Source organism: Lichenostomus cassidix, chromosome 2 (assembly GCF_008360975.1).
Source record: "Lichenostomus cassidix isolate B80296 chromosome 2, HeHo_3.0, whole genome shotgun sequence".
NCBI lineage: Eukaryota > Metazoa > Chordata > Aves > Passeriformes > Meliphagidae > Lichenostomus > Lichenostomus cassidix.
The window spans coordinates 36,526,851-36,539,157 of record NC_139482.1 but is presented as its reverse complement, the minus strand read 5'-3'; the positions used below and the strand labels follow the sequence as shown (position 1 = coordinate 36,539,157).

At 35.0% G+C, this 12,307-nt stretch overlaps 1 protein-coding gene across 1 annotated transcript in view; it reads right to left on the bottom strand.

The window, feature by feature from the left end:
- Positions 1–12,307, bottom strand: part of KCNH8 (potassium voltage-gated channel subfamily H member 8) — a 177,318-nt gene that overhangs the window by 27,064 nt on the left and 137,947 nt on the right. Inside the window, exons 10-11 of the mRNA XM_085051068.1 lie at positions 11,321–11,570; positions 6,511–6,725 (exon numbers count right to left, since the gene is read on the bottom strand). Coding sequence (XP_084907194.1) covers positions 6,511–6,725; positions 11,321–11,570 — 465 coding nt within the window. The remainder of the gene's footprint in view (positions 1–6,510; positions 6,726–11,320; positions 11,571–12,307) is intronic.

The window sequence follows — 12,307 nt, the reverse complement described above, 5'->3', positions numbered from 1 at the left end:
TACCTCTCATCCATTTATTATCAGAAATTGAGTGTAAAAAAGGTGAATTAACTGCTCTGGTTTTGTTTGTTTTCACCAGTGCTCATGCTCAACTACAGCTGCATGACTTGTTTCATAGCAATAAAGAAATTGAGCTGTGTAAATGACCTTTTGATAGTGCTGCCTTGTTCAGGAATAGAGTAATTTATTTTGGGAGGAGGGGGAGAGAGAGAGAGAAGGAAGAAAGAAAAAATATTCCAGATCATCCCAGAAGCATAAACGAAAAATGTGAGTAGCTTGTAGAATGTGAAAACCCTGAGTTATATTTCAAAGCAGCACTACTTGGAGAGTGGTCTATGCACAGAGGCAGGTAAGGAACAGAATCCGATGAACACATCAGAAGTCATGTCTCAAAGTTAGTTATATGTTAACAGTTTAAAAATTAGTTTAGTTTTTGACAGTATGAGGAGCACCTTCATTCCTACATTATAATCACTGAGAAGCTGAGAAGTTTATAGACTCCATATCAAGAGGTATAAAGTAAAAATTAATATATGGTGTCTTTCAGACAGAAGCAGTGGCTGTTCTGGTAGAAGCCCAAAGTGACTGATGGCTGAACAACTAGAGCAAAGGGAACCATGAGCATGTGGAATAAAGAGAAAGAGCATGAACCCTTGGGTCACCATTTAAAAATTGTTTTAGTTGCTTGCTGGGGTTTTTTTAGAATAAACATGCAGATAAGGTATTAGACTTGTGTTGCTTTAGGTGATTTATTCAATTCCATATTCTACCTGTTGTAATAATTCTTGTATAGAAACACAAAAATTGCAATTGCTCAGTCTCTTATTTTGGAAACTCTGTACTTACTGACAATAAACACCAGTGAGTCACACCTGCAATAATAGTACATGATCCTCTGCCAGACAAACTATTGACAAAGATGGGTGCTTAATGTGCTGTAAGCATATTTAAAAATTACAAATTTTCCTGAAAGCTATCCAGCTCTGCTGTTGAAGTAGGACTGAATGACTTTTTTTAATGTAAACCACTTCATTTTACACAGCTGCTGGGTGGTGTGACAAAACCATCTCCCATATTAAAAAGTTGGTTGGGATTATTTGGGAAATGTTCTATGAAAATTATTTGTTATTAAAAGTATTTTGCAACCTGTGGTTGTCCTGCAGTGTGCAGGATGAGCTATGATCGAGGTTGGACTGGAGGAATTGTGACAAGTATAGCAAGATATAAGTAAGAGCTGATTTAGAAGTTCATTTCTTCAACTCATGGATTTTATTATAAACACACAGGTAATACCCATGAAACAGGAGGATTTTTTTTGCTTTGGAAGTTAAATTCATCAATAAGTGTGTGACTAAAGTTTCTATTAGGTTTTCTTATCTTAAAAAACTTGCCAAGATTAAAAGCAACTATAAAAAAAAGTGCTTATTTTTTTCCTTAATATTAATGGAATAGCAAATAGGATAACTTGTTTCTTTAAAGTGCATTTACTATACAGACAATCAATGCATTAAAAATCAGAAATTCCATACTATTTTTGTTGCTGATTCATAACAGATAATCAAATATGTAACAGAGTTATTACTATATTGGAAATTAGCATTCATAAATTCAAACAAACTATAGAGGCATGTCTAGAAAAAGCATGAATTAAGAGGCAAGAATGAATGCATGCCAAATATGTTATCTACCAGCTGAAAAACAAACAGTGGCTAGGCTGAATTTATTCTGAATTTTGTGCTTGCATTCAAAATATTTTTTGCTATTTACTTTTTGACTGCAAGAGCCATGCTGCCAGTTGGCACAAAGAAAGACAAAAGTCTTCAAATAAGCCAGTTAAAAAGACAAAAAGAGGAATTACTTATATGCTTTTAAAATACTTAATGCTTAGCTGGAATGAATGAGAAAGCTTGTTATACTTTAGGTTAGAATTTGTAGACATTTTTCTTCCCAAGCTGTGCACTCTGTTGTAAGCTCCAGAGCTTAGAGCTACTTTTACCTTTACGAACAATTGACTTGGTCAGTTGTCAGATTTTCCAACAGAAAATGAGGAGCATCCCTTGTAATTTCGTAGACATTGCTAATAACAACCTGAGCTTTATTATATTAAAAACTCCTCTCAACTCAGCCATTAAAATTTAATAAATTCTAAACAGCCTCTCCAAAGGGCAAGAATTAATCCCTATTTTGTTAGACAATGCCTTTCAGAGGGAAGGTGGGGGGAGATTCTTTGGTTTTATTGCTTCTTGGTTGCTTGATTGCCTTTTAAAATGTATTTGTCTATTTATTTATTTTATTATCAAGGAGCCTGACTAGGGTGCAGTAAGATTCCATGTTCCCAGCCAGAGAAGGAATCTACCACATTTTTATGAAACCTTGTAATCATGTTTCATTTACACTGCGATGCACTAACAGAATCAATCCTTGTGTTTCATAAACTTAGTGTTTTCATTTTAAAGAGAGTAGCTTCTTCTTTGGGGAGAGGGGAAGGAAAGCTTTCTTAGGAGGCAAAACACTCCTTAAAGGCAACAAAAGGAGTAGATTCCTATTAGTTGCAAGTCCTATCTACAAACAAAGATTTTAGACTCCTCAGGAACATAATCTCTTCTTTTTGAAAATGACACATTGATAGAGGTTTAGTGAGACAAAGATTGTGCCCTGCATGTGCCTTGTCATCCTTTGGGACTTAATTATAGCTTGAGGGATAACACAGGTGTCAAGGAGGCTTCTTGTTCATTCTACCAGTGTGGCTGTAACCAGCCTTTGGTTTTGTTTTTGGCTGGTTACTATTTTTTTTTTTTTTTTTTAATCTGAATAATATTATCTACACTGTAGTTTGTTCTGCATGATCATTAGAAATAATCAGAAACAATAAACTCTTACAAAGTCCACAAAGATATTGTCCAAATATTTACATATTCTGAATTCTTCAAGAGATGGTTCAGAATTCTGAGTGCTTAGCTTTATCAAATCAGATATGGGACACTCTCACTGCCCAAGACATATGCAACCTGTAATTCATAGTGCAAAATTATACATGTCAAAATCTGTGTCACTCAGCAAACTGTGTCCTTACTATGAAAACATAATCACAGACATAGAAAAATTGGTTGAAATGGCTGAATTGTTTTAATGTCATGACTCCAGCTACCAGAAAAATTAATATTTTCTTACTCCTCAAATATTTGAATACATTTAAAAACATATTTATGGGCTTATTGATCAAAAGGCAGCAAAGAAAGCAAAGGGCAGAATATGTACAAACAAACAGCCTCTTTTCCTAATTCACATCTTGCTGTAATGAGAATGTATACAAAGATGGCATAGTAGCACAGCCAATGTGACTGCACACACAATGGTTTAATCCTGCCACCACGGCTGAATACACAATAATGGTTATAATAACAAATCACTCAGCAATTCCTGGCTTAAGAGTAATAATAAGGAATCATTGAGACCTTATCTCCCTGATTTTGTGCCTTTGTTTCTCTACCTTTTTCTCATTAGAGGTTGAAATAGTTGCCAGCTCCTATGATTAAAATCTGAGCTTTTTTTCCAAGATTGCTAAACAACACTTTCAATCCATCAATTACCAGCTACAGTTTCTGCTTGTTACTGGGAAACCTGGTTACATCTCCTTGTTTTGCCGAAAAGTGACACAACTATGGAAGTCCTTGAGCCTTTTCCACAGTTACACCTTGCTTGGATTGTAATGCAGATGGATCACATCATTATATACACTCTTAGACTTGCAAATGAACCAAGCAAACAAATTTAAACTGTTTCAATTTTTTTTTTTTTTGTGTGTGTAGGTAGGGAAGATACTTAATCTAATGCCAACTATCGAATTTGGACACTTCAGGAGCAGGACAGTATAGATGACTTCTGACTCCTTTTTGGTCTACATGCTTCTAATTCAGTTCAAATCTCTGATTCAATTTTGTGTGCAATGAACCATTCCAACAGCACAAGGAAGGTGGAAAGGGGATAACAAATCACCAGGACTAAATTCTTATCCATTCTCAGCTTTTAAATGCTGGGTTAAAGTGTTAATAAATCTTCATCCTATAGTAGATCTGGTGGACTTTGGCTGAAAATGCAATAACATTTTAGGTCAGGACTGAAAGAAAGTTCACAAGTTATAGTGGGGAAATTCATGCTATTTCACCCTGCAGTTCACCTGACCCTAAATACTGCTACTGTTTCATTTCAGAAAGTATTAAATGCACGTTCAGTTACAGATTTACAGTCACTTAAAACACCTAAGAAAAAGAGAGTGAAAAACAGATGTATTCAAATAAATCAATCTACTGTTTAACTATGTAAAGTTCTCCAAATCCAAAATTTCCATAAAGCTGCAGGGAGTCACAGCTGCTATCAAATCTCCCTGTACTAGGGAGGAGGAATCAAGATACAGTGACCTAGCTGCCAAACTCTCCCATAATACCATTCCCAAGGAAAAGTGATCTATTAAAAAAAAAAGGAAAAAAAAAAGGGAAGAAGTCATATTAACATACCCACAAACTGCACATCTGAAAATTTTCTTCTTTTCTCTGAGAATAACCATCTGATAACCCAAATTATTTCTGTTTGCAAGTTGTATTAATGAAGACAGGGTATTTTCCAGCTGAAGCAAAGTGAGTGGTTGACCAGGCACACTTGTTACTGATGCAGATGTCTTTCCTCATTTGTTGAGCCCTGTTTCTGTGGTGGTACAAATTTTGCCTGCCTTATTTCTGCTCTTTATCCTTATTGATAAGTAAAATGGTAAAATAGTTGGATAAGAAATGAGATGCATAGGTATATTTCACTACAAGAGAAATACTAGTTTAATAGTTAACCAGAGGATGTAGGTGAAAGTGACACCAATAATCTGTCTTGGATTCTGTGTATCTGCCTGTGACACTGGATGCTACTCCATGTCATCATATTTTTTTCCTTTAATTTTAAAGTAACAGATTATACCATGAAAATACAGCATATATTCACAAAAGCTCTAAATATTTTCTACTTTAAAGCAAAAAATGTTACTTGTAGGTGTCCTGCACTGATTTAAATCCCTTCCTCCTTAGAGAGCCTGAGAAACACTCACCTTCAAGGCTGCTGTAGGCTTGCTCTCAGCAGAGTCTGTACATCACCCAGCTGACTCTAATTGGGAAGAGCTGTCCCTGAATTTATAAAACCTTAAGGCAGCTGAGAGGGGTGATCCCCAGATTTGTCATCATACAGAAAAGCACAGAGAAACACATTGTGGGGATCCATCAAGTTCCATGACAAAACTGTAGAGGGGAATGCAATCATCTTCAAACCCTATCTTTACATGGAGTTTTACTCCTTTTCAGATCAAACATTCCTCCCCAGGGGAAATGTGTTATACAAAATAATCACCAAGCTCTCAGAACAGATGTGTACTCTCAGCTGCTGTTTTCAGCAGCAGGAAGTTTGGAGACATTTCAAGAGACAGACAAATGAGATATCCCGGTTATTTTCCTCTCCAGAAGTACACATTTATATATGGACTCCTTTCTGCTGCAATGGTTTAATAGAGTGTTGCTGTGGAAACACTGGCACCAAAGTACACCTAATAAGAAGCTATGTAGAAAAATCAGCCCATCTATCAAACTCATTGGGGTTTTGAACTGAAAAGGATTTTGGTGCACTCTTCCTTGGCATAATATTTTTTCCCTGTCTTGATGGTATCCTAGTGGCAATTCATGTTATTTCAATGTTATGAGAAGCACAAAACAAAGACAAGTACCCAAACTGTCAAACACCAACTTGAAAATTTGGCTAAAACTGTTTTTGAGCATTCCTGTGATAAAGTCAGAAAAAGAGATGTCGTAAAAACTTCTCACTATTAAAATCCAAAAATATATATATTCCATATAAGGTCACTGAAAGTACTTCAGTAAGTCTGTACTGAAACCTTTCAGGTGCGATTAATCTGGAATTTCCTCTTTGGTTTTTGTTTTGGGTTTTTGCTTGTTTTGGCTCGCTTTTTTTTTTTCAAATTAAAGTACTCACTTAAGTGGAAAAACATTTTAATTACAGTGTATGAGAAACAACTGTTTTTCATCTTCAGTGTGTGTGAAGACGTCCTGAACTACAAAGTAGTACCCAATGAGGTATGAAATGAGCGTTCATTAGGCTGGCACATGAGCTTCTAGAAAATGTATGGTTAAAGACCTTTGTTATGGACACACAGCTTATATAACTATGAACTATTTTTAGATATAAACAAAAAAATTAAAAAAATTAAAGAAGAATTTTCATAATGGATGATGTTTGTTATGCAAAATGAGAAGCAGAGAAGTTGTTCAGTGTTTATGATGTGACGAACTGATAAACAATTAATGTAGGTAATATCTGAATTATCAAACAAATGGAATCTGCAGCTCTTTTAACATAATCTGCATCTTATTTCTTTATTGTGACAAAATTATAAGAAATTACTAAAGTATCAGGAATACCTTAAAGATTACAATAACTGCAGAGACTTTAAAAGATACTTACATCACTTTCATGGCCTTCTCTTAAATTGTAAGTGAGATCATGCTGTATGTCTTCAACAAACTTGTGAGCATACTCTGGGTAAAGGTCGAGCACTTCAAAGAGACCTTTGAGGATAATACATTGGAGGTCACAGTATGTTAGTGCTTTAACATCTGCGTTTGTTTTAATAACTTGATCCCTAATGGACAGGTTTGCTCCAATTAAATCTCCTTTACCTAAAAGAGAATACAAAAATAATTATCTTCAAAGCATAAATCTTTACTTCTCTTTTGAATCATAAATCTCTCTTGAATCAAAAATTAAATCAAAATTCTTTAATTCTCTTTTGAATTCTACACCTGAACCTGAAATCCCATTGTTGCTACTGCATTGTTTAATTATTAGCATTCTAAAGGATCTTATACTAACTTTTTTTTTGATTTTTTTTGCAGGTGCAACTTTATATGCAATTAATTGGAGGTACAAAAACTAATTTCCAGAGAGGTAACTGGCTGATTTAAGGGAGCAATAAAGTAAATATGCATAAAATGAAGATTTTCACTAGTAACTAATAGCAGGTGCAATTATTTTTCAAAAAAGCTGTTGTGGGGAATTTTGTGTATGTGTTTGTTAAAACATGCAGGTGTTAAGACAGCATTTCAGCAATGACATGAGTAAGTGTAGACGACCATTCAAATTATCTTTCTATGTAGAATTTGGATTGCAAAACATTCAAAATAACCAAAAAACCATTCACAATCTATATTAACTATGGTTGCACAGATATATCTCATGATGTATCTTAGCTGTACAGGCTGCATATAGATTTCTGGCTTGATGGCATTTCTGCCAAGAAGAAAGAATGGCTTCAGAAAGAATTATTCAGCCATTGTATTTTAATTTAAGGACAAGACTGCCTTAGAACTCTGGTTGTATTAAAAACTATAACTAACCATATAGTGAAGAGCACAAAAATGTTATAACTAAAATCTTCCATAAATGTCTGATCTGAGGTATAAATTCCAAAGTGCAATCATTGAACCAGAGGTTTTCCCCAAAAGTTAAAGCAGATGATCTTTGTCAGAGGCCTCTACAATGTGATGGAGTGCATTCTCAGCAAGTCATGGGTAATACCAAACTGCTGGAATTGGTTGATATGCTGAAACACAAAGCTGCTATTTAGGGGGACCCCAATGAAAAACCAAATGCCAAGTCCTGTACCTCGGATGAAAACCCTCCCTACAGCAGTATGAACTGGGAACTGACCAGCTGGACAGCAGCTCTGCATGAAAGGACCTGAGGGTCCTTGTGGACAAGTTGAACATGAGCCAACAAGGTGTCCTTGCAGCAAAGAATTTCAAGGGCATCCTGTGCGCCACTAGCAAGAGTGGAGCCAGCAAGTCCCACAGAGTGACTCTTTCCCTCTGTGCTTGTTATACCTCATCTGGAGCACTGTGTCCACTTTTGGGCTTCCCAGTACAAGACAGAATATTGACATATGAAAGTGAGTCCAAAAGAGCCTACTAAGAATCAGAGAGTAAAGAGCATAATCTGTGATAAAGGGGGTATTGTTCCATTTTACAAAAAGAAGGCAAATGAAGGATATTATTATTTTCTTGAACAGCCTAAAAGAAAACTGCAAAGAGAGCAGAGCTAAACTTCTCCTCAGAGTGCACAGGGCAGCAAGATGTACTGGGCACAGGGTGTAACAAAAGAAATTCTCATTATAAATCAGGAAATGAAAGTCATCAAACAGTGGAACAGCCTGCCCAAAGGGGCTGTGGAATTGCAAGCATCCTAGGAGATATTAAAAACTTGCCTGGACACAGCCCTGAGGAATCAGAGTTAAGTTTGCCTTGTTTTAAGCAGGTTTAGGTTGGGTAGCTTTAGAAGGTCCCTTCAATCTTACATTATTCTGTGATCAATAAATAATAAGTTGAGACTGTTACATCTGAAAACTCACCCAGCATGTGATTCCAGCTGTATATTACACAGGAAATGGTCAGCTTGCAGGGTAAGTTAAACTAAGCAGTCAAACATCCCTGAAGCTTCTTAAATGGGATAGTTTACAATTTAAAATTAACATCACTGTTTTAGTACCTTAAAATAAAATTGTTCCTATTTACATGGAGCTTGGACAACTTTCTCAAAAGTACTTATCATAAACTCAGCATAGGGAGGGATTTTCTCTTATGCTAGGAATATACATATATTAATGATACTTTGGGATCTCTTAAAAATCTCAGTATAAATGAGAGTAGCTATGAGCTTAGGTCAGTCTGGGAAAGAGAAATTTGATAGGTAACAATAACATCTGTCACTGCTCATCACAATATGTATTGCTTACATAATAAAATATAGCACAAAGCTAAGCAGTAATACATTTAAACATTTTACTGTAAATATCCACAATTCCTTAGATTTCTTTGATTATATTAAGCAAAGGGTTGGCAATGTTAATCTGTTGCTGTCTGTTAATGTGGACAAGGGACAGAATATTTCAAATATACCAAAACTGATCTTTAAACATCTTAATTAGAAACTTGATAGACATAAGAACAGTATTAATATCAATATTGCATAAACATTTTGGAAGAAAATATTAGATTTCTATTTGATTGTAGTAATACTGTTGAAATAATGGCATGCTTAAAGACCCTACAATTGATCTGGTAGTGTTGATAAATGTTTCTTTTCCAATGGAAATTCTTGTAGTGAAGGCTGTAGGTAGTAACCTGAAGTTTCATGCAGAATTAATGAAGTGATGAAATGATTGTACCTTGAATGTCAACATTTGTTACATAACAGAATCATTTCAGCTATTCTTAGTAGTTCTTTTCTTCCTTTTTTCTCTAATTGGAGAACAAGCTTTTAAGTAAATGCTTCTTACAGACACATCTGTTTTTTCATAAATCAGGGACATGCAAAGTTATAAATGTTCTCATTATGGATATTTTTAAAATAACTTATGGCTAATATTTTTAACAAATCAAAGATACCTGCTCAAACAGTACATAATTCATATTAAAACACATTTTCCTATAAAACGTATCTTAACCATCATTATTAGAGATAAAGTAATAGTCTCTAGAGGAACCAAATATGTATTTAATGAGAACATTTCCCTGAATTGTTGCTGCACTGCTTGTTAGTGAGAAAGGTTCAGTAAACAAAAACTAATCCACTGGAATTAGAATCAGGAAAGAATTATAAAATATACTGGGAACTGCAAGTAACTCAGCATTTTCAGGTAAAAAACTGTTCTCTTCAATTTACATTACATCAGTAAAACAGTTTCTCATAGGGACCTTCATGTTTGATGCGTTCACTTTCTGCTGGTGTTAATTAGGTTTAAATGATGAAGCTCCCATTCACTGTAACAAAACATTATTTCACTGTGTTATGTTTATGTTTTCTATGTTATGATTCCATTAACTTCTCTCGGAAATCCACTAATCTCTTTCTTATTTTGTTGATTGTCACCATTACACAATTATGCTTTAATTAACATTTTCAAAAGTGTCTGAAGATTGAATTATAAATGAAATAATAGTTCCAATGGAAGTACCTCTTGACCTTTTGCTGGCTTTTAGCTTATGTTTTATTCTAAGCCATATTTTATATTTTTTATCTATGAGATCCTATGGAATCAAGAGATTCTAAAACTTTCTAGTAACAAATGAGTGATGGAGTGATATGGACTGTCAATCAATAGATTTAAAGAGTTCTGAAAAAAAATAGGACCTGTATCACATTTATATTCTAAAAAAAGACCAATCAAATGCATTCTAGTAAAATAAAGGAAATTGAATTACAGAAGACCAAAAGCTTCCATTATCAACAGACTAGTGTAATCCCACAAAACAGGAAGGAAAGCAAAAAAGGAAATGTTCTTTTTAAACTCTGTTTTATAAGAATATTAGAAGTTATTAAAAAGAATACATTTAAGTCTAAAGAGATATTGAAATTGTAATAAAATAATTCTCTACATTTAGAGTAAAATTTTATGTTTGAATTCACAAAAAAACCTCATAAACATTAACTCAGAGAAGAATAATCATCCTTTAGGTGAAGATAAAGAGAATTTCTTTAGTAGACATTAGATTGAGACAAATCACAGAAATTTACCGTTATAGCTGCTCAAACCTCAATGAGTAAATACAATCATCTTGCAAACAACTAAACAAAATATGTCAGGACTAAACTTCTGGCTTTTCTCAGTTCTAATATACTGAGATGACTGCAGACAGCATCAGTTGGCATGAAGATGTAGCTTAGGGGAGCAGAGCCAACAATGCTTGTTTTTGACCACAAGGCTTTTTCTTGCACCCCTTTTTCTGCAAGGGCTGTTCCTAAACAAGTTCCAAAGAATGTCAGTAGGCTTATATTGCTTTCTTTTATTTGGGCTCATTAGTGGGAGCAATGCCTGGCCAGTAACTTTCATGAAAGATTTAGGAACTGATGACCAATGTTCCTTGAGCTGTCAATACCACCACCAAACATAGTAGAAAGCTGCAATTTGTGTCAAAAACTAGCAAGCACCTCTTGACAGGAGAAAAAGAGGGAATAAATATAAGAAAATAAGAACTGAAATACTGCACAGCTAACAATCTAGCAATTGATACCTCCTTAGGTCAAAATATAAAGAAGTTTAAACTAAAGAAAGAAAAACTAAATAGTGGGGTGTACATAGACTAGGTATAGCAAATTAAAATTAAACAAATTCTTTCTCATCACACTACGGGGACACACAAAGCCATCAGTTAGTGGTGAAGGTCCTCCTTTGCCAGAAGAACATTCTTCCTCTTTCAAAGTACAATGATGAACGTACCAAGGATTGCCAGCACGGTGCTGTCCTTCAGGACTTCCATGGAACCTGAGCACACAAAGTAGATTGCTTGCAGGGCATCTCCCTGCCGGAGGAGGTATTCCCCAGGAGCACAGAAGGAGGTTTTGATGTGCAGAGACAGCGACCTGAGGCAACCACGACTGGCACACTCGAAAAGGGAGAGCTGCAAAATCTCCTTGTTCAAGTGCATGGTGATGTCTGAACGCAGCTCGTCGGGGAAGTCTTTTAAAAGCTGTCCAAAAGGAAGAAAAAATATGATGAGAAAGAGAAAAAAGGTAAACTTATTTGTTTCTGGTTTTGCAGAAGTGGCTTGATTTAATAGTGTTGCTTGCATATGTCATACTGATGCTAATACTTCCCTTTGATTTTTCTTACCCTCTTGATGAGACGTGATATACTTAATAAATTTTAACACTGATAAATTCCAGGAAAAACATGAATAAATATATGCCTTTATACTTCTGGAGAAAATCCCAAAAAAGCCTCACCAAAAAACCCCCAGGAAAAAAAGGTCAACAACACTGTGTGTAGGAATTCCCTCTAAGGCACAATTTAAGCTTGTCCAAGTTCTTCTCAGCTGTTAGAACACAGTGGGCTGCTCAGGTATACCACTGTATACAGTAACACATACAATGAAAACAGAGCAAACATGAACATAGTTTAGACTTTCTTGAAAATCCTTCTATAATATTCATCAATATGCAATATTATTTCTATATTAAAACCACTGCAAGAGGAATAACTAAAAAAATCCCTTGAAATTCTTTTTGTTTGGTTTTTTGTTGTTGTTGTTTCTGGGTTTTTTAATTGTTATTTTTTAATAATGTAATTGGACACTGAAGGAGGGGTGAGAAAGGAACAGAGACATGGTGCATGCTCAATGGAAGAAGCTATGGAAACTAAAAGACCAGGAGGTCTCCCTTATTTTTTTTCCTTTCAAGCTACAAGCCCACAAACATAGTTTTGTTT